This window comes from Anolis carolinensis, chromosome 6, assembly GCF_035594765.1.
Source record: "Anolis carolinensis isolate JA03-04 chromosome 6, rAnoCar3.1.pri, whole genome shotgun sequence".
Lineage (NCBI taxonomy): Eukaryota > Metazoa > Chordata > Lepidosauria > Squamata > Dactyloidae > Anolis > Anolis carolinensis.
The window spans coordinates 100,677,183-100,700,458 of record NC_085846.1 but is presented as its reverse complement, the minus strand read 5'-3'; the positions used below and the strand labels follow the sequence as shown (position 1 = coordinate 100,700,458).

The 23,276-nt window shown below is 38.5% G+C and overlaps 1 protein-coding gene across 3 annotated transcripts in view; it reads left to right on the top strand.

Annotated features, from left to right (window-relative positions):
* odad2 (outer dynein arm docking complex subunit 2) overlaps nucleotides 1-22,916 on the top strand; it is a 93,415-nt gene extending 70,499 nt beyond the window's left edge. For 2 of the 3 annotated variants that reach the window (XM_008112387.3, XM_008112388.3), the window contains 4 exons: nucleotides 4,505-4,619; nucleotides 9,990-10,178; nucleotides 11,126-11,347; nucleotides 22,428-22,916. In XM_008112387.3, coding sequence (XP_008110594.1) covers nucleotides 4,505-4,619; nucleotides 9,990-10,178; nucleotides 11,126-11,347; nucleotides 22,428-22,541 — 640 coding nt within the window. In that variant the 3' untranslated portion in view covers nucleotides 22,542-22,916. Of the gene's footprint in view, nucleotides 1-4,504; nucleotides 4,620-9,989; nucleotides 10,179-11,125; nucleotides 11,348-13,134; nucleotides 16,115-22,427 lie in introns of those variants that run through there. The other variant, XM_062957607.1, reaches the window with a different exon arrangement.
* Nucleotides 22,917-23,276: the final 360 nt, after the last annotated feature.

The following is a 23,276-nucleotide window of genomic DNA, read 5'->3' as shown; positions in this document are numbered from 1 at the left end:
AAAATAAAATTTGATTTAATCTTCTCTGGCATTTACCTCATTTGACCACAAATAAATAAGGCCTTTGGCCATCTTCATTTGGCCATCTTTATTTGGCCATCCTTAACTCAGGTACTAACCTCATAATGTCAACATTTCAACAACATCAGCTAAGGATCTATGACCACAACAATGTCTAAAATGTTAAGCATGAATGGATACAAATTGTATTGCCAACAAAAGTAAAAAATTTCCAGGCTGGGCCTGTTAACTCTACAATTCTAGTTTCCAGCTGAAGCTGAGAAGAAATTTCTGCTGAAAATGAATAATGTGGTCCAGTTCTATGCTCCTTTTCAAAGGAGGTTTCTCCTTGAGTAACGGTGCACCTTTAAAAATAAAGTTGTACCCTTCTGGTTTATTTTAATTGTTCTGTTTCACTGTATACATGAAACTAGTAATTGTTTATTTCTCTATCATTTTCTTTCAAAATTGTGGGAGTAGAAGTCCAAAACACCTGGAGGGCCAAAGTTTGCCCATGCTTGGCCTAGACTACTTCAAGATACTTTCCAGTGTGCTCTCTCCACCGCGGACAGCAAATAGACACCTCTTTTTCATTCAGGATCAGACAGCATGAAGCAGAGCAGTTCTTGTGTCCAGGAGAGCTTCTGTCTCCATCTTTGCAATCAATCAAGACACTTTTCCCTCTTCACATACTCTAGCGTGTAGGAGGCCAGATGAGTGGCACCACCTCTTATTCAACCCTCTACAGCTGGTCTTGAGAGTCCAACATAAGCATCCTATTTTTAAACTCCAAGCAAGGCTGAAACTCACTTCTGCTCCTGCAGCTCCTCTTTTTTTGTAAACCACCATAGTGCATAGATGATGCCTTCAGCACCAGAGCGAAGCCCTGTTCTGCTTCTTGAAGGTTATACTCTTTTGGTCATGTCCATTTTATTATAAGACCAAACAGTTCAGTGTCTGGAGATGGAATGGAAGTTCCAGGAGACAGGCAAGTCTGGGATGTGCAAAAGCCAAGGTGCAACAAACCTGGGACAGAGAACCAGTTTTGTCTAGAATAGAGCTTCTCAAAGTGTGCCCCATGGAGCCCTTGGGACTCCGCAAAGCATCCTGAGGGGCTCCATGCTTCCCTCCTCCCATCCAGCCTGATCGTTATGTGATTGGGGTACATAGCACTGCTTTTTTCCTTCTGTCTCTTTATTATTTCCCTCACAGTAGCATCTATCCTCTTTCCTACTCCTCCCCCTTCCCTGCCTCCCTTGCTGCCAAAAGCCTTTTCCCCTCAGCTCATGCGTCCCCAAAGTGAAGTTCACTTAGCCATCTGTTGGGAGTGCTTTGATTGTGCTTTTCCTGAATGGCAGAATGGAGTTGAACTGGATAGCCCTGGGTTGCTCCTATTATTATTATTATTATTATTATTATTATTATTATTAGTAGTAGTAGTAGTAGTAGTAATATTGCAAAGGCTGGGTGGCCTTCTGTTGGGGATGCTTTAATTATGCTTTTCCTGCATGGCAGAATGGAGTTGGATTGGCTTGCCCATAGGGATGCTCCAATTATTATTATTATTATTATTATTATTATTATTATTATTATTATTATTAGTAGTAGTAGTAGTAGTAGTAGTAGTAGTAGTAATATTGCAAAGGCTGGGTGGCCATCTTTTGGGATTGCTTTGATTGTGCTTTTCCTGCATGGGAGAAAGGGGTTGGACTGATTGGCCCCAGGGAGATTCCACTGAAATACTATTAAGTTTATGTTGGTTAATATTGTTCTTAATTTTAATTATTGAATTGTTCTTTTTTCTTCTTTTTTTGGCACTACAAACGAGATATATGTAATGTGCATAGGAATTTGCTTGTTTTTTTCAGTTAATTTACACAAATACTCTCCATCTGCCGCTGGCCCAGCCTGATTGTCAAATTTTTAAATGCAGTACGTCCAAAAGTTTTCCCATGACTGATATATATATAACATTATACATAATATAATGTATAATATAATATAATATAATATAATATACATTTCTTGGGGCTCCATGATAAACTTTTGCTTCAAAAAGGGCTCCACGGTTGAAAAAGTTTGAAAACCCCAGGTCTAGAATGATTTATCAATGAAAATGGCAACTCTCAATGACTTGACTCAGTGTCTGAGACTGAAACCAACAAGGATGGATAGGCTGGTACAGAGGCAAAAAGTATGGATAAAAAGGAAGACAGTTGGGATGAGCATACAGAGATAAACCAGTGGGTGAAGCAGCCACCTAAAGATAACCAAAATGGGTGGGGAAAATGAGATTTTGCCTCCTTATTTGACCCAGAATAATATAGTACATAGAGAACTAGGCTTTGATCTGGAAAGAACAGTCTTGACTCTCATTCATGCACAGACCCATTGGGTAACCTTGGTCAACTTGCTGTTTGTTAAACTGAGTCTTAATCTGCATAACTCTCGTTGATCTGACAAACTGTCCAAGAAAGGGTTAGTGGGAGAAGTCATGCAATGAAGGCTTTAAGATACTTTGCATACTTTCTAAAATATTCTGCAAGTGATGACAGAATATTTCAATAGCAGTTCTAAATTTTGGATTCATTCAGCATACAGATCCTGCAGACCATCAGTTTACATGCCCGTTTTATATATACTTCTGTGCCATGCCGCCTTCTCACTTTCAGCCCAGAATGCTGGCTTTTTGTGTTTGATTTTTTGTATTCTTTTTATTGGCAAGGGTCAACCTGCCTGCCTTGTTTAACGTTTCAAATTGTCCTTGTTCTCCTCCAAAATACCTGGAATATTGGAAGCAAAATTATATAACCAGGTTGTATCAATTTAAAGAAAGCTATAGTTACTTCAGACAGAAAGTTCATGTTCTAAATTGTTCTGTCTGCATCAAAATAATTGCATGATTACGTATTGGACTGATTTTCTACTTAGTCTTCGTTCCTGGCAAACCCATTTTATGTAATGAACAGAAATGAGATGTTCTTGTTTGATTTGTACACTGGCAAAAAATCTGTATTTTATTTTCAAAATAAAGTATTTGGAATTAAAGATTTGGACAAACTGTGTAGAATTAAACATTTGAGTCTATAAATCAGAGTAGACCTGATTTTCCTTTATCTTCACCTCATCTGCTTTGAATTTTACATATCTTCCCGAACAAAGCCATGTTTGTGAAGGATATTAAGTTTTGTTTGGTCTTCCTCTTCTTTTTAAAGTACTCAGTGGACTTTAATGTGATGTTATGATCCCCTAGACTGATTGATATATAAACATAAGACAGATGGTTTAAGGATGATTCTGATGATAATTCATTTTTCAGTTAGACATGAAGATGCTTTGATTACAGTATGTTTAAGCAATTATAACACAGTTTTCAGTGTTAGCCTTGTTGGTCGGGAACACATGGGAAACAAGTCGCACGTTCTTCATGCCCAACAAAGGGTGCACTGTGATGTGACCCATTTTAATTCCAAATGTTAGGTTAGCAACATAGAAATTTAAAATATGTCATACAGCAAGGTAAATAAATTAAACATAGACTCAATATAGAGTTAAGTACATAGTTTTTTGGCATAAATATTTGTTTTGGAAAGTATTTGTTGCTATATGAAAGGAACTAGTATGTTTGAATTTCAGTTTGACTTTGCATGCAGCTTGTTAAAAAGTCACATGACTTGTTTTTAAAAGTTTACAAGACCCCTAGCTATATAATGCAGTTTTTTATTATATTTTATTTTTTTGAGAAAAGTTTTTTAAAGCTAAGTGCTATGCGGAACGGGATACACAACATTCAGAAGAATCACTCAGAGTCTATCATATTCTGTATGATCATTTGTACTATTATCAGTGATTATCAATGGTTAGACAATGTGTTGTTGAAAGCTTTCATGCCCGGATTCACTGGGTTGCTGTGAGTTTTCCAGGCTGTATGGTCATGTTCCAGAAGCATTATCTTCTGACATTTTGCCCACATCTATGGCAGGTATCCTCAGAGGTTGTGAAGTCTATTGGAAACTAGGAGGTGTTAGCAGGCCTCCTTTGTTAGGAGGAGCTGGCCCTGATTCCAGACAAGAAACAATCAGGGCCAGCTAACACCTTCTAACAAGGATTCCCCAGGCAGGAAGCAGCCAGACTTTGAAGCTGCAAGGTTATTCAATGCTAATCAAGGAGGCCAATTGCAACATTCACACTTGCCTCCAACAGATAAAGAGTTCTTTTCCCACCCTGAACATTGCCTAGTTTCCAACAGACCTCACAACCTCTGAGGATGCCTGCCATGGATGTGGGCAAAACATTAGGAGAGAATGCTTCTGGAAAATGGCCATACAGCCCGGAAAACTCACAGCAACCCAGTGGATAGACAATTTGGCATGTTTCAGTACTAAAAATGGTAATCTTACAGGTAACCTTTTATTAAAGAGTATGCAAGAAATCTCAAAATCAACTAATTAGCAGAATGCATAATTTGCTTCTTATAAACGCTTTCCATGTCTCCTGTTAATAGGATAATTGATCGCTTGGATGGTGTTCGTTTGTTATGGTCTTTATTGAAAAACCCTCATCCAGATGTGCAGGCAAGTGCAGCTTGGGCTATCTGTCCTTGTATCGAAAATGCAAAGGTAAGAAAATACCTTGTAAAGAAAGACTTCTAGACTATTGGCAAGACATCCATCAAAGGGTTTGAAGGTAGACTAGGGAATAATAAGTGTTACCTGTTAGCCCATTTCAAGCCTGTTAAGAATTGTAGTATTTACCCATTTCCATGCAGTTAGGTATGTTTAGTATAGATGCAAATAGATCCAAGTTGACTGTAAGCAGCAGTGAAATATCTGTTAAAGTTTCAAAAGTTATTTTCCCAGGCCAGTTTATCCTATCAGAACAAAAGCTTTTGGGGGAAAATAAATTTTAAATAGAACATCCTCTGAATACTGATTATTATATCGAACCAAATGGTCAAAGGCTGCAGTTGCAGATCAATTATATGCTTGCAAAAGAGGAAGTGCTGGATTTGACAGGTCAATAAAAAAGAGTGTCACCTATTGCCTTTTTCTACACACATTTCCATATATAGATTCATGAAATATACTTTTTAAGAGTTTTAACCAGGAGCCATGCACGCTATGGCCTTACTGTATTGTCGAAGGCTTTCGTGGACAGAATCACTAGGTTTCTGTGAGTTTTCCAGGCTGTATGGTCATATTCCAGAAGCATTCTTTCCTAACATTTTGCCCACATCTAAGGCAGGCAACCTCAGAGGTTGTGAGGTCTGTTGGAAACTGGGCAAGTGGGGTTTATATATCTATGGAATGTTCAGGGTGGGAAAAGAACTCTTGTCTGTTTGAGGCAAATGTGAACATTGCAGTTGCCCAGCTTGATTAGCATTGAATGCTCTTGCAGCTTCAAAGCCTGGCTGCTTCTTGCCTGAGAGGATCCTTTTTTGGGAGGTGCTAGCTGGCCCTGATTATTTCATGTCTGGAATGCCCCGGTTTTCACTGTCCTGGTTTTAGAATTTTACTGTCCTGGTTTTAGAATTTTTAAATACTGGTAGCCAGATTTTGTTCATTTTCATGGTTTTCTCCTTTCTGTTAAAATTATCTACATGCTTGTGGATTTCAGTGGCATCTCTGTGTAGTCTGACATGGTGGTTTTTAGAGTGGTCCAGCATTTCTGTCTTCTCAAATAATAAGCTGTGTCCAGGTTGGTTCATCACGGACTCTGCTATGGCTGACTTCTCTGGTTGAATTAGCCTGCAGTGCCTTTCATGTTCCTTGATTCGTGTCTGGGCAATGCTGCTGCGTTTGGTGGTCCCTATGTAAACTTGTCCACAGCCGCATGGTATAGGGTAGATTCCTGCAGAGGTGAGAGGATCCCTCTTGTCCTTTGCTTAAAGTAGCATTTGTTGGATTTTCTTTGTGGGTCTGTAGATAATTTGTAAGTTGTGTTTCTCCATCAGCTTGCCTATGTGGTCAGTGGTTCCCTTGATGTGTGGTAAGAACACTTTTCCTCTGGGTGGGTCTTTGTCTTTACTCTTGTGCCTTGTTCTTGGTCTTGCAGCTCTTCTGATGTCTGTGGTGGAGTATCCATTGGCCTGTAGAGACCAGTTTAGATGGTTCAGTTCACCTTGGAGAAGATGGGATTTTCAGATTCTTTTTGCACGGTCTGCCAGGGCTTTTATTGTCCCTTACACTAGTTAAGTGTTGTGTTTGTCTAAGTTGTGTGCTGTGCTTTTTATCCATACGTGAGAATGAGTTTCCTCCAGTAAATAGGCAATATTTCAACAATATTTCCAGCTACGCAGAATATTTTTGGACAGTCTCAGTGAATCTGCAGGAATAGAGAATAAATCAGAAAGCATGAATGTTGCAGACTAGAATCCAAAAGCTACTAAAAGCTAAAATCAGGTAGTTAGTTTGTCATATCATTTCCGTAATTTCACAATATGGAAAATACTATGATTGATAAAAGTGAAACTCAGATGCTGTGGAATTCTGCCCTTTCCTTCTCCACTACAAGCAGCCAGATCCAGGTGTACCTTGGCTGCCTGCATTGGAGTCTGGGCAGAGAGAGGAGTGAGTTGCATCAGCATATCAGAGCACTTGGGTGTATCATGGAATGCCGTGTGTCATTCCTTCAGCAGGGTGATAATTGTTGTTTTGTAGGATAGGATATTCGTAACGTCTAAGCATACTTATTTTGCTATCTTTTGTATTTGAAAAAACAGCAGCACATGTAGGCAACCCAATCATACTAATTCAAGTAGATTTAGATTAATTAGCTGGTTAATTCAATAGCTACAAACCATAACAGTAGAAGTAATTGCTATGACAGAGTGGAAGTGTATTAGCCAATCAAAGCAAATAATTATGAAGAATTGCCGTGAAAAGTGTTCTGAGCACTGTTGATATTGGAAAGTAATTTTGTAGCCATGATACTACTTTATTCCCTGTGGTGAATAATGTAAACATAAAAAATATCCAGAAATTACAAAGTCTTCCTTGTTTCAAGCACAGTTGCCATGTTGATCCCAAACAAAGACAGAGAGGATCCAAAATTATTCAGATATTTTTAATTAGAAAATTGTGGATAACAATATCTTGAATTAGCCTGAACTTCATCAAGCAAATATCTTTATTTTTATTATCACAACGTTCATCAGATAGTGCAAATAAGGCACTGTTGTTCATACCATTTAGTGATACACTTAGGTTTGATTAAAAATAGCATTCTCTTAACATTTTGGTACTGTGTTGTAAATAAAAGAATGTTTCAGGTTGTATTTGAGCTGGTCTCCTTGTGGAGAGAAAACCCGGGTTATAGATAAACATTATGATAAACAATAAATATTTGTTTAGTGGTAACTATTTTTCTTGGTGCTTTCATCTTGCCCTATTGAAAGTGTGAATTAAGCCATTATGTGCGAAAGGAAGAAAACCTGGTTCTGAAAATTAGTTACTCAACTAGAGGAGAAAATGCTGAGTGCTAGAAACAGACCACAAAAAACAAGACAAAGCTCCTGGATATACATAACAGAGTATCTTATCATGCTAAACCCTATTATCGAATAGTAATATATAATGCTTATATAGTGCTTATATTTTGCTATACTAATAATATAATATATTGTATGTATATATAACTTGTAAGCTGCCCTGAGTCCCCTTCAGGGTGAGAAGGGTGGGATATAAATGTCGCTAATAAATAAATAATAACCCAGCTGGTTAGATCCAGGTATAGTTGTAAATTTCAATATGAGGACAAAGGGGCACAAGAAATGATTAATATTATAATCAGGTTTTTTTAATCATGTCGGAAGTGACTTGAGGACATATTGCAAGTTGCTTCTGGTGTGAGAGAATAGGCTATCTACAGAGACATTACCCAGGGGATGCCCAGATGTGTTGCCCTCTGCTGGGAGGCTTCTGTCATGTTCCAGCAAGCTGGAGCTGACAGACAGGAGCTCACCCCATCTCACAGATTCGAACCAGCAAAGGTTACAATAATGATTACCTCTGATTGTTGGAGGGCTCTTGGTTCACTCAGAATTAAAGCAACATTTAAATAAATATCATCAAGCTATTCATACAAGTTGATTAATTGAATGTGGACCAGTGGTCTACATTCAAGAGTAGGGATGCATGAGAAGATGGGAGGAGAAAGAGCAGGAATTGTATGTATGAATCTGCTAGTGGTGTGTTTGGATTTAAATAAACGTGAAAGACCCCAAGCTCTATTCATTCAGTGTGATAGCAAGGATTCAGAATCATATGGTGAAATATTTGCCGATAATATTACTTGGAAAGTTACACTGCATTGTGTCCTCCCCTTTTGGATATTGTCTGGAAGTGTGTACTGTGCCAGAGTTGGTATATTGCATTACTATGAAACCTGAATAGAGATGATGTTAAAATGAATTATGAGAAAAAATGAGGGTTTTATGGTACACTAACACCAACCATTTTATTCCAGAATAAGTTTTATTATGATCATAAAAAGGCCACTGTATATTGCAGAATACAGTTCTGTTCCACCAGACTGTATGGGCAGAATTGTGTGGCGCCTGTGTATATAGGAGTTGATCATCCCTTATACAGCCTTTTGCTAAAATATTTGGTTCATGCATTCATCATTTACTTAATGCTGTTAGTTTTCCTTTCTCCAATAATGATATCTCATGCAGTGCAAACTAAGTAAAGAGAAGGTGACTTTGTTGGTTGGGTGTGCTTTAGAAATGGTAATCCCTATGGAGTTGGACAGGGACAAGTTCTCCAGAAGGAAATGTAGTCCATGGAGCACTCTTGGTAATTCAGGTTTATTTGCACAGGCACACCATCACATTTTTGGGCAAAAGCAACCCGATTTGATGAATTGGCTTTGACATCTTGCATTTTGTAAGATTTTCTAAATGGAAAATACTACTGATTTTCCTTGTAGAAAGCATTTATCTATAAGGATAAAATATTTATAAACATAAAGTCCTTTCAGAGCGGCGTTTAGTTTATAGTATTTGTGACTAAGAAGAGATTGTGCTTCTAAGACATGAAAAAGGTCTCAAATTGTAATATTTGGCAGACAAGTGCATATGTCATAGGATGACGATATGAAAACCAGCAAATGGCAAGATCTGTTTCCACAATTCTTGTCTGGCCCAAAAAAAGGGACTCCAGAAATTCGAATAGATTCCAGTGTGAACTCCTTTAAATATGATTTCTACTGTGACACTGTCTTTTCCCCCTCCATCTTCTTAGTCTTAAATGAATCTAGTCTTGTTCCTACATTGTTAGAAAGGATTCTAGTATGAAAACAAATGTGAGAAATTAACAAATATAATGACTGAGTTTAGGGACCACAAATATAACTAGCAAATATTTGGGAAATGACAGTGACTTGATAAATCTAGCGCTCATCGAGAGCAATGGATGGAATTGCTCATGTGCACCATATCCCATCTGATGCTAAGCAGGATCAGCCCTGGTTAGGGCATAAATGAGATATCACCAGTGAAGACCAGGGGCTCTAGGCTATATTTTAGGCAAAGGAATGGGGAAATTTACTGCTGAATTTTCCTAGCCTAAGAAAAACTTATAAAAATTCATCAGGTTGCCAATGTCAAAACCTAATCTGAAGACATATAAACACATAGTCCTGAAAGCCTCATTCATTCTTATTTTATATTTTCTGTATGAATGTATATCTGATGCAAGGAAGTAAGTACTAATGCAATTCCTGACACAACTAAAATATCAAAGAAATTGGATTGCTTTGCTGTACAGATCACATGGATTAGTTGCAAATTGACTCTATAACCTGAAGCATTCATCCTTTATTCACAGCAATGCTCAGATTTGGAGTAGATATTCTCCTCAAAAGGCTACAAAGTCCTTCTCCTTAAAGGACAACTTTTGAGGCAAAAATAAAATAAGAAGGAATGGGATGTGGAATTAGCTGCAAAAGCCACCTTAAAATTCTGTAATTCTTTTGTTTTCACATAGGATGCTGGTGAAATGGTTCGTTCATTTGTAGGTGGCTTAGAACTGATTGTGAATTTATTAAAATCAGACAATAAAGAAGTCCTGGCTAGTGTGTGTGCTGCTATTACCAACATAGCAAAAGATGAAGAGAATCTAGCAGTTATAACAGACCATGGTGTTGTCCCTTTGTTGTCCAAACTAGCAAATACAGTAAGTCGTGCCTTTTGTTATAAGTTATCTTAACATCTGCTAACTTACTGAAATGGCTGCCAAACTTTGGGCCTTCAGGTATTCTTAAAAGGATCCATTTTCCTCACTTAAGAGATCTTCATAGAATCATTTTCTTGATCGTATAGGGCTTTTTCAAATGCATTTACAAACATTTATATGTGTGTCTGTATTACTCTATGTGGATCCACTCAATATTTTTTCCTGTTTGTGCAGCCGGGGGGGGGGGGTGACTCCCAGGTCTTGGCCACTTGCTCATCCCTGTTATACAAGCTATATATTTGGGGGCAGAAATGATGTTATTAGTATCATTCTTCTAGTTCCCGTTCAGAGACAGAGCCATGTTAGTCTGGAACATCAGTATGCAAAAAGGATCTTGTAACACATTAGAGACTGAGTGACCAAAACTGGTAGCATAAAACTCCTTTGCATACTTCTAGTTCCAATATACAGATGCTTGCATCTACAATTTGAAATCTTTCCAGAGAGCAGCTCTGCAGAGGCAACATCATATGTGACCCGCAAAGCCATGTTGATAGTGCAGAAAACATCTAATGCACTTTTATTAGTGCTTTACAATAGCTGCAATCCTGTCTGCCTGGAACCCATGTGCAATTCAGAATAGAGTCCACCTGTCTTTTTCTTACCTCAGAAATTTAGAGCAGCCATCAGAATTGCCTCCCCATGCCCCTTCCCTCTAGTAAGAAGAAGAAGCAAAAGCAGTCCATCCCAAACCCTGGGTTAGACAGCTGCTGAGCTTGGGAGATTTTTGGTGTAGTGTAAGGCAAGAGAATAGCCCACATCACTGCAGCCAAAAAGAGGCTTAATGTATTCAGATGTCACCAAAATAATGCAACATGTGACAGTGATTTCCATTAAACTATTTGAAAGTGCATTTCCATGCTAACCTATTTTTCATCTTTGCTTAGAACAATGACAAATTGAGACGTCATCTAGCTGATGCCATTTCTGGTTGTTGTATGTGGGGAAGCAATAGAGTTGCCTTTGGCAACACCAAAGCCGTTGCTCCTTTGGTTCGTTACTTGAAGTCAAGTGACCCAGACGTTCATCGAGCTACTGCTCAAGCCCTCTATCAACTGTCAGAAGATGTGAACAACTGCATTACTATGCACGAAAATGGAGTGGTAAAGGTGAGAAAAGTTTTGTTAATCCAATGATGAAATGTCAAAACAGGTAGTGCATTTATGCTTCTAAAGGCAAGTAAATGAGGGACGCATGAAATGATTCTCCTATCAAAAGTTACAGGTCTATAATAGCTAGCAGTGGATGCCAAATCTGCTTTGGGTGTTAGTCTGAGGTTTATAGGAGCTAGTGAATGGCAAATCTGCTCTTGATTTTAATCTCACATTTGAAGGAACTATCCAAGCTACCCTTGGATGACTCACTTAACACATTCAGACTAAACCCCAAACCAGACTGAGATAAAAGCCAGCAGCTTCCATTAGGCTCATGGTAGGAAGACAAGTAATCTTTGTGATCTAATGTCAGTGTTTTGAGTTTTTCATTCTGGATGGAGAATGGATTTCTCCAGTTCTACTTTATTTCATGGGCTGCTAATTAAGAGAGTAAGAAAACCTGGAGTGTAACAACTTCATGCCACATCATATTATGAGCAGATACTTTATTTGAGTTCAGTTGCACTTAATTTTTATCAGGTGGCCATTGCACTGATTCATAATCAGACCAAGTGAGAAACATCAGGTATCATTCTGGGGAGATTCCTAATTTTTGAATAGGTAGCAAAAGCTTTTAAGCTGTTGCATCCAGCCATTACTTGGTCATTTAGATGTGTGAATAGGCCATAACAGAAACAAATCTTCAGCATTCATATCCCCTCCTGCCCTTTCTAAATAATAGTTTCAATGTTGGAGATAGCCCAGCATCCAGTGTACAGCAATTACCGCACATTTGAGCACTCATTGTCACTGTAATACCAGGTAAGAGAGCATAACTGGAATTGAGATGAGCTTATTGTTGCCATGAATCCTACTCGGGTAAATTTCTAATTTAGGAACATTTGGATAACAAATTTGGACCTTGGCACCCTCATCTTGGCATGTTCTGAATATCTTTTAGACTTATAAAAAGACCCCTGTCCCACTAAGCTGTAGGTTTGCTGGAGCGGTTCAACAGAAGCTGTGCCCTGCAGCTCTTTTGGTGATAAATGAGCCGTTTCAAATAAATGGAGCTGCAGCCAATTTGTGCAGAAGGAATCATTAAAACACAGTTTTGAAAGTTCAGAATGTATAAACAAGGTATGCTAAACCCAAATATATACCCCTCATTTTAATGGAAAAGGTTGCTGTTCGTTGACTCTTCCAACTTTTAACAGGATTTGCCAAAAAGCCAAAGAATCTGGCACAGGCCACAGATAACAGATCCATCTTTCATCTAGGTTTCTCTTCTGTATTTATCTTGCTTCAGAGAATGCAGGGAATGTCCTTTTCTTCTGACTTGGCACTTGTTCTAAACCACAGAAATACACTGAGCAGCTTCTTGCAATTGTTTTAAGTCAAATGTCGTTTTAGGAGACTTTCTGAAAAGTCAGGCTGGGATCCAGGGAGCCCTGTACAAAAGTGGAAAGCATTTTCAGTCATTCACAGGGGTCACTGATTGTCCATCTTGTGCATTTTCTCTCCATGTACTATAGTATGGCTCTAGAAAGCCCCTTGATCCACACAAGTGGTTTTTCAGTGGATGCCAACATGCCGGGAAGTGGTTTCTTTATCTGAAAGGAAGGCCAAAGAAGTCCCTGTGTCCAGTTGAGATGCCACATGTGGACCTTTAGATCAAGGCCTAGCATAGCCTTTTTGGGGGGGGGGGGGGATTCTCCTGAACAATAATTAGTTGCAAACAGTGCTATCATAATCAAAATTTAAATGTGAAGTTAACAAATTGAGTTTCTTTTAACTTGCAGATATTGGGCTTAGCACACTGAGGAAAGTTGCCAGGTAATTACTTTTGGCAAGAAGCTGAGTAAAAATAGTTTCCTTGCAAAAGAAACTATTCACAGAAGCCGAACATAAGAAATAACAATAAAATGGCATTTCAGACTTCTTGACTAGTCTTTTTGGCATTAACTGAAAATACGATACATTTCTGCCTGAAAACAGTAAGTTTATTTTTACCAGTTAGGTAGTTTTTTATGTGTTGAATGAGAACACTCTGTGGTCTCAATGTTAATTGTACACATATAGTAAAAATTTGCATACTTTTTCTCCAAAAGTATGCAAATAGCAGGATCATAACCATTTTGGGAAGTAACTTCCCAAAAAGTCTAAGTTTGGTCATTTTGATGATTCCAGAGTGAAGCTTAGTAAAAAAAAAAATCTTAGCAGGTTTGGGGGGCTTTGTATGCATTTAGATGCAAAGAGCAGCTGTTAGACACATTTACTTTTATGAAAGCAAACTGAAAGAGGAGGAAGATCTTACATTTACAAGAAAGGTCTTCATTCATGTCTTTGTGGATGCAGAGGAAAGGAATGCATTTCATTCTTTCCTTCGTCTTTGTTGGCTGGTTGCTTGGCAGGCTCCAAGCAAGTGGTGAAGGTTATATATCTATTTGTGGTCTTTGAGTCATGGAGCACCTTTAAAAAATCTTCAGTCTTGTAATAATTCTGAGGTCCAGCAGCTGGTGGGACAATTTAGGACTGGATAGGGTTCTGAGAATGAAAAATGCAAAGCTTCTGTTCAGATCTACTCTACAGGTGGGCATACATTTCAAATGACATTTTTGACCCTTGGAGTCCTGCAGAAGCGTTCACAATTTATGTGTTTGACATTTCTTTCAATCCAGATCTCATGCTTGAGTTTGAATTAAAGCCCATTGTTGTTATTTTTACCTTTAGTATATAGACAGAAATATTTCTTTAGCAAGTTGTAGATGCTTATTGCATGTTTTTGAATTGTCAGAATACATTGAATGCTCTCCCATAGCTGATTGTAACTTACTTGATTATATAGGAAAGGAATAGTATTTCATATATTTGTCAATATGTATTATTTTAAACAGCAACAGTAACCATATTTTTTTCCTGGAAGAAATTTAAGCTTTTTGTAGCTGTAGATCTGATTTTATGTTTTAAATTTATATATTGTAATTTATATTGTATTTTAATAGTTTTAATTGTTTTTATGTATTGTTTGACACTGATTTTGTATGGGCATTGAATTGTTGCCATTGCTGTAAGCCCGCCCTGAGTCCCTTCGGGTGAGAAGGATGGGATATAAATGTGAGAAATAAATAAATAAATACATTTTTGGGAATTGCACTATACTCACTGGGACCATGGATGGCTGGTTGGGAGGGACACCTCTCTGCATTTCACCACTCCATGCATCCAAGAACAAACAAAATGACATTCTGGAGAACTATATTATCATAGGATCTGAATTGGTGATGTGGCAAACAAAATTCACATGTCGCTCATATATATATTGTTCTTTCTATTTTTGTTAACTAAAGTATCTATTGAACCATATTAACCTCAGTGAACAATAGTAGTAATCTGGATGCATTATGTGTAGGCAGCATATGTACTAGAACTTCTATTCTTGCTTTAAATCTATTGACAAAGGGCCTTTGTGCAGTTACTGAGTATTTCAGATCTGTACTCTACACATTTATATCATCTTTAGATAGGTTTCTAAAATATGGGCTGGAAAAGCATTCAGAGTAATAAAATGCTAGTCAAAAGTTGGAACTTGGAAGAGGAGAACTCTGTAGATTTGCCATACTTTCTCCTTCTCTACATTCATCTGTGTGTATGTGTGCACATGCATGTGCCAAGCAAGAAATTCATGCTCATAAAATTATTTGAAGTAGTTGAAACAAATATGAAAAGGGGAGTTTTGGGCAGAAAAAAAGATGAGCGAAGGAAGAGATGATGATCATTGGAGAACGTGTGTCCCAAGGGTAAGGTTCAAGCAAGTTAGACAGTATCGAGAAAAGCAACAGGTCTGGCAAAATTCAGCCTCCCTAATTCCTATTACATATGGTAAACTCCTCTTTTAATCTTAGTAAAATGAGTTTCCAGTGAACTGAAACAAGTCTGTGTGTGTGTGTGTGTGTGTGTCACATCACAAAGAACTTTGTCCTGTCAGGCCAAGTGCCTCCTCTATATGTTAATCTTCTCTCAAAAATACAAAGGTTAAAAATAAAAAAATTAAAAGTATTTCAGATGAAAGTATGCTAAAAGACTTTTGGCTTCATATTTTCCAGATTATCAGTGCTGCCTGTTGCTTTTCAGGGGATGAATTTTATATCCCTTTAGATTCTCTGTACTCTGAATGTTTCTGGCAATTGGAGCTTTTCTAAAGATTGTGCCAAAACTATTACAGCCATGTGTAGACTTCAAGATTCTGGTGTTTAATGATGTAGACTAATGGTTCTTAAACTGACCTTTTGCTGAACGCTTGCTCCTGGTAGCACTTTCCTTCTCTCTGTGATGGATCTCCAGCCTATAGACATTTTCCTTCCCCATTCAGGCCAATGCTTTTATTGGTCTATTGATTGATTGATTGATTGATTCTATTTATGCCCCATTCTATTTTGTAAGAGCTCAGAGTAGCTAAGATCTCTGAACGATGGTGAGTCTTGATGTCATCACTCCTTCTCTGAGGTCACACAATTCAGATATGGAGAAGTTGGATGTCCAGGAATGTGCATCTCATGGTGATAGTGGTCTCGCTAAGTCCAGGAAGCTGGAGGCTGGGGCAGTGGGGGGCCCTGCTCCCCAGCAGTAGGTGGCAGACACTGAATGTGCTGAAGACATCCTTTTTTGAACAATGAAAAAATAGAGATTGTGTTAATCACATAGCTGTTAAACAGGAGATTCTGATTCAGTAGGCACCTGGTGTTTTGGAGGCAGCTGTCCATAAATCTCACAGCAGCTCCCCAGTGTTTCCGTTGCTCACAAGCATCTTATCTGGGTGACTGATGGTACTCTTTGTTTTCTTGGTCTTATACTGACTTCTTATAAAAACTCCTGGACTGGTTGATGACCACTCTCTAGTTTTGTCCATCTTGTTGGATAACCTGTGATGGATCTGGACTGAATCAGTTACTCGATAACTCTTGCATTCTAACCACTTGATTCCTGGAGCACTTGTTGACTGGAGCATAGGTTAGAAGTCATACTTTCCCCCACAAATTGTATTCTCTTGTTCCTGATCTGCAAATTCTTTAATCATCAGGCATCTATTTTTTAAGGGTTTCTACATTTAGTGTGACTACGCTGACTGATCATTTTGGCCAGCATAGTCCAAGAGGCTCCATCCTGTGGTAAGAGGTGCACAGGAGAGACTAGAAATGAAGGCTGCCTGCCAAATCAAGGTACCTTCTGACATCTACAGCCTGTTCAGGGGTAACAGGTTAGCAAACACGTTGACTTAATGCATACTCTGATTATATGCCAGTAGTTAGGTTTTATTCCAAAGAGAAATTTCCAAGTGTCCATTTTGCATTGGAATCTGCTCACTTTTGACCACAGTATCTAAGGCCAAATTCTCTAAAGTAGTATACACATTCCAAATATTGTATTATTTTTGGTCCACCAAGAAAAAGAAGGATTTCTGGATTTAAGGAGCATGGAAATGGTAACTGTATTTTAACCCTTATTATTTTTCCATTTTACCACATGCCATATTATTTATCATTTGATTGAATGAGAAAACTTAATGCAAGGGCAAATTATAACAAGCAAACTTAAGTGCCTCAGTGTTTCCAGTCTTTGATACAGTGCTGAAAGTAAATTTTGGCTGTAACTAGATTGATACTTTTTTGGATGCGTTTCCAGCATATGTTTTTATTCAAGACTATTTTCCCCTTTAGCATTATACAAAAAAAGCATGTAAATGCCCTTTTTGGAAAACAGCTACTATGCCTATACTCTTGCTAATTAGAAGAAATTTGACATCTTTTTGGTAAAATAGCATGTGGAAGAACCAAGTTACTACACTGGAAACAAAAGTAGTTTAGCATCACTCGGAAATATTAAGCCGCCATTCTAATAGGGAAATATTGCAACCAGAGTAAAATGAAGGTGGTTGCTTGATTCTGTGTTAAGGAAAGGAGAGGAAAGGGCAAAATCCTACCCTTCCAGATAAGCTCAGCTAAAAACAATCTGAAACAAGTCACACATTCCCCATAGCCTGTAAGTCCCATACCATTTGGTTTTTCAATTACATCAGGATATGACTTTGCAAATGGGAAACCCAGTGTGGAATATGATTCTTGCCAAATTTACCCAATCCATATGTATCATATCTATTGCTTACATATTTAAGTAAACACTTGAGATACCAACTGGTATCCTATTGAGGAATTATTGGTTGTGTAAGCCAGACAATTCAATTTTTGTCACTGTGGAGTTGAAATTCTGTTCTGATCATGCAACCCCCAATGCCCCGGCCCATTTATCTTGGAAGCAGTGCACCCCCACACCCCACCTTACGCTCTCTCACACACAAACACATACACACACACACTGCTTCCAAGGTGAATTGGAGAACAGGGACATCAATAGAGATATGTCCAGCTATTTCTCTGTAGCTGGATGTACTGCAAGAACATAACTTGCAGAAATCCCCTGGAATCCCTGCAGGTACCTATTGCAGTGTGTTCAGCTACAGGAAAATAGCTGAATGTATCCCCGCTGATCTCCCTGTTCTCCAGTAACATAGAAATGGCTTTGGGGGACCTCTGCTTCTTACAAAGTGAGTTTGAGATGTATTAAAGCTGGGAGATGTTGCTACAGAGGCATCGCTATATGATACTTGATGTATGTCTCATGATGTGGGATCTTATCCCTCTTTATTGTAAATGGTCCTTCAATACAGTGAAACAAAGATTACTTGAGAGTCTAGACTTGGATGAGCTTGATTGAGAGGAAGTGTTTTTCCTACTTCTGCCTCAAAAGAAAATCCTGTTTTGATCACAGTGATCTGTTGGAATGAATGGGTTACCCAGCCAAAGTCATTGAAAGGATCATTTCTGGAAAAACTGTTTGAGATTCATCATTCAGAATCTAAAGGAAGGCAAAACTTCTGCTGTGAACATGCAGACTATAATTACAAATGGCCTGTGTTTTCCTTGTTCCAGAATGTCAAACTTAAGGCTTTATTGAAACCACCATATGTACGCTATGTACATGCATTCTTTTGGTTTTGAATCGGGCACACAAAATACTTCTGCCTTTAACTCATCTGAAAGGTTCACAGGGAAATTGCGGCATGCCTGAGGAAACATGTTGCCGTTGAATTTGATCAGAATTGCCGTTCACAACAGAAGCAAAAATAAAGGGTGACATTTCAGGAGCTGTGTGGTAGGAGATACTTCAGTGAACAGAAATGGGTGTGTGGGGAGATAATGTGCCAAGCAACACAAGTTCTTCAAAGAATCAGTCAATGAAACACTGAGATGGTAGGATGCTGAGTTCTGCCCATCAATATCAAAGCTGTAGTGTTCTTCTTATCAGTTACATAGTCTGAGATCCTGAGCAAAAGCTAGTTTTCTTCACCACTATGGAAATAAGTAGTTCATACCATAGAATCATAGAATAATAGAATTGGAAGAGACCACATGGGCCATGCAGTCCGACCCCCTGGCATGCAGTAAAAGCATAGTCAAAGCACCCCTGACAGATGGCCATCCAGCCATCCAAGGAAGGACCTTCCACCGCACTCCAAGGCAGAGAGTTCCATTGTTGAACAACTCTCATGGTCAGGAAGTTCTTCCTAATGTTCAGGTGGAATCTCCTTTCCTGTAATTTGAACCCATTGCTCTGAGTCCTAGTTTCAAGGGCAGCAGAAAATAATCCTTCTCCCTCTGCCTTATGACATCCTTTCATATATTTAAACATGGTGATCATGTCTCCCTTCAAACTTCACTTCTGCAGGCTAAGCCACTTTAGTCCCTTTTGGGGAGATAAAGTGGGGTATTAATAAAATAATAATAATAATAATAATAATAATAATAATAATAATAATAATAATAATAATAATAATAATAATATAATAATAATAATGTGGCACAGACGGGAGAGTAGACCAGCAAACCAGCTGCAATTAACTGCAATCAATCACTCTGACCAGGAGGTCATGAGTTCGAGGCCCGCTCGGAGCTATGTTGTTTGTCTTTGTCCTATGTTAAAAGGCATTGAATGTTTGCCTATATGTGTAATGTGATCCGCCCTGAGTCCCCTTCGGGGTGAGAAGGGCGGAATATAAATGCTGTAAATAAATAAATAAATCATCATCATCATCCTCAGCTCTTGAAGCTGCTCCTCATAAGGCATGGTCGCCAGGCCTACCTTCCAGCTTGTCAATATCCATCTTGAATTGTGGTGCCCAGAATTGTACACAGTATTCCAGGTAAGGCCTGACCAAAGCAGAATAGAGGGGCACTATGATTTCCCTTGATCTAGACCAGGCATGGGCAGACTAAGGCCCAGGGGTCGGATGTGGCCCCTGGGTGCTTACTTCATGATTCCCTCTAGATTCCAGTTCATTTCATTATGCATCTGATGAAGCAGACAGGAGGCCACAAAAGCTTGGGCTCAAAAATTCTTTCTATTAGTGACTACAAGGGGCTACACGATTCCCTTATATCTTTTTGGACTATTTAACTAGAAAGCTCCTCCAGGTAAAAGTTCTTTACCAATTGTATGGAAAAGCTGTGGAATTTCTTCCACTAGATGTAATGATGACTTATAAGCTGGATAGTTTTAAAATAGTGAAACAAATTAATAAGGCTCACAAAAGTTTCTGTTAATTACATTATGTGAAGAAAGTAACATGTCTATGTCTTTGAATAAAGTAACTCAGTCTGTTAAAATATTTATATAACATTTTGCTTTCCACCAAGTGATGTACCGTAAGTGGTACATCACAAAATATAATAAAATGTTAAAGTCCCAAGGAAACAGCCAATTATGATAGGAAAGGCAGGGATAAGCAAGCAGAAAAACTGTTTGGCTTTACATCAGGAAAACTGATTTAAAGTCCTGGGTTAAACAAATTAAGCAACATGCACCATCCTTTCAAAATTGGTGTTATGTGGCTCTTCCTTGCTGTAGCACAGTGGTTCTCAACCTGGGGTTCCCAGATGTTTTTTGGCCTACAACTCTCAGAAATCCCAGTTAGTTTACCAGCGTTTAGGATTTCTGGGAGTTGAAGGCCGAAACATCTGGGGACCCCAGGTTGAGAACCACTGCTGTAGCAGATAATGTCAGGATGCTGCATATGACACCATCGGAAGCTTCTGAGTCACCTGTGTGATGATATCTTACAGCAAAATCTTTCAAGTGAAATTCTCCAGTTCTGTGTTTCTGAGAACTTTGTTCTAAATTTGAGCAAACCTTTGAAAAAGAAGGAATTCAAGCCAATTATGAGTTACATCTACAGGTCAGAGGTTGAAAGGTGACTGGCAAGATGCTTATTCCATGCATTAATCTAACACAAATACTTCCTGAAATATGAAATGCTTTGATCTGCACAAGCATGTGCCATATGTGTGCAGCTGTGATCCACATCTTTCAACCACTGGAAGGTTAGCAGAAGGTAGTGTATGGTTCTTCCGTCTGTGTTCAATTTCTGCTTTTATATTTAGCAGTTCATAATTTTATGTAACACTGTAGCAGTTATGAAAAATATGTACAAGGACTGAGTGATAACAGATTTTTTTGTGGTTCAATTCCATGTTGCTTGAGCTGATTCAGAACACCAAGGACTGAAGGATGGATTAAAAATGTTTTTTAATTAAGGCTGTGTACATTTCAGAATACCTGAGGCCGCATTCAAAATCTGGGAGGACCTCTGAAACCCTAAGCTCCATTGAGTTCCTATAAATTAAATGCTTCTGCAGTTGTGTCACAGACTTGCTACCACAAAAATACAGGAGAAACTGGGAATAGCCTTTTTATGGCTGAAGTGCAAGAGACTTTAGTGCCTTGTGGTTGATTCTGTACTTGGAAAGCATTTCCTTGGGGGTAGGGAAGGTGGGCTGCTTATAGAGTAAAGAGTAAAACTACACTGTTGGTTGTCAGAATGTTGTTAATAGGCCAAAGTTTAAAGTAATTCACCTTAAATTTCAATCCTGAATATATCTTCAGCAATATTGTTATAATATCTTTCAAATACTTGGTTAGGCTAAAGTTTTGGAAGACTTCATCAGTGTAGATGCTGGAATTTCCATTTCTAGGAATGTATGCCATGGAAAGTTGGCATCATGACCAATCCAATGTTGAACATGGCAACCTCACATTGAATGGATTCCCATTCTCTCTCACACACAATTGTATCTGGACTGATTTCCCCTTTTGTTTCATCACGCATATCTACCTTGCACAAAATAACCAATGAAGTGAGAATATGGAGATAGCTGGAAGTGGAGATGTTATGATCCATGTAAAGCTGGTTATACAGTGTAGATGGAAGAACTTAACATAGAGCTGCTACTTTGGATGTCAGTCATATTTCGTTCCACGCTAAGGGTACTTCATGCTTAAACTTTTCCCCCTTCCACAGAGATCAGTTTCCATGTAGTTGTGAGTTAGTTTAGACAAAATGGTCATCTGTGTGCTTTCACTAGAACATAATATCCTACAACACATTTGTAAGAAAATACTTTTTCCAAAGTGAAGCGTATTCTCCGCTTTGGAAAAAGTGATGTGTGGCATGGCAATAAAATCGAGCTGGAAGAGTCAGACCCTGCAATCAGATTTATCTTTGTGAATAATTTGGTGGAACAAACATGGGAAGAGCCACACTGTGTCGTAGTAATGGTGTCTTTAGCCCAGAATCCACTCTTTGTTCAGTGACAAGATCTGGATGCTTCCATCAGCACAATTCACAAAGAACAGGCGCTCCCAGCTTCCAACAGCAAAAGGCATACAAACAACCTTTATGAGACACGGCCTGAGCTTTCAGCCTCGCAGCCATTGATATGCTTATCTTAAATTCATCTGCTCTGTCCTTTTTGGAGCTCCGTTTTGCTTTTGGCCACTGTTCTTTCTGTAAATGAGCTGTTGAATATCCAACCTTGGCGTCCTAATTCCAGAGCTGCGGAACACATGGCTATTTTCATTCATTCCTGAATGTGTTTCTGTAGGCATGTTATTTTAAAATAATTTATTTTCAGTATAATGGTTTTGGTTTGGAGCTCACTCTCATTTCTTTCCTTTGCATTTTGTTGTTGTTTTTTTTAACAAGCTTCTGCTGGGCATGGTAGGCTCTACGGATGAAACGCTTCAGGAAGCAGCAGCTGGTTGCATAGCAAACATCCGCAGGCTGGCTCTTGCTACAGAGAAGACAAAGTACGTCTGAAACTCCATGCAGCTTGTGCCGGCTCTGAAGAGGCTTTCTTTTTCATAGGGTACCGTGCTAGTTCAGAGGGGTCAAACTCTGAACCAAAATGCTGCAGAGATATTTTAAGCTATATTTTTTACAGGTAATGTATACCTGAGGAAAAGTACTAACAGTAGAAGTGAGAGTTAACCAAAGAGTACATTTTACATTTATTTTATTCATATACATGTACGGGTGTATTTTAGAAGGATCAATATTTACCTCGTCGAAATCTGCAGTAGTGAATCATACTCAAAAGAAGCAACCCTGTAACTTTAACAACTTGGCATTTCCATGTCCTTCTGAAATACATTTTTGTATGTTAAAGGCATATAATAAATCTATTTTCCATTACTGTGTGTGGTTGTATTATCCTTCCTGAGTGTCTTGAGTAATTCTCTTCTTGTTGAACCTGTCTAATCATTCTGTCATTGTGGTTTTGCATGTTTGACTACTTACCAATCTCCAGAGAGGACTGCATACATGCACCGGTTTCACATCTGGAACAATGCTGTACAATAGTACGACTTCAAACAGATGGAATTGTCCACAGGCTTCCAAGTCTTTTCACCAAGTTTCTCTTTTGAACTGTCAGCACCAAGAAAATCATTTCATTAGATTAGAAACAAATAATGGCCTTGATTAAAATCTCAATTCCTAAATCTTGCAGCCAGATATATGAGTTGCCTATCAAACAACTAAATGATATCTTTA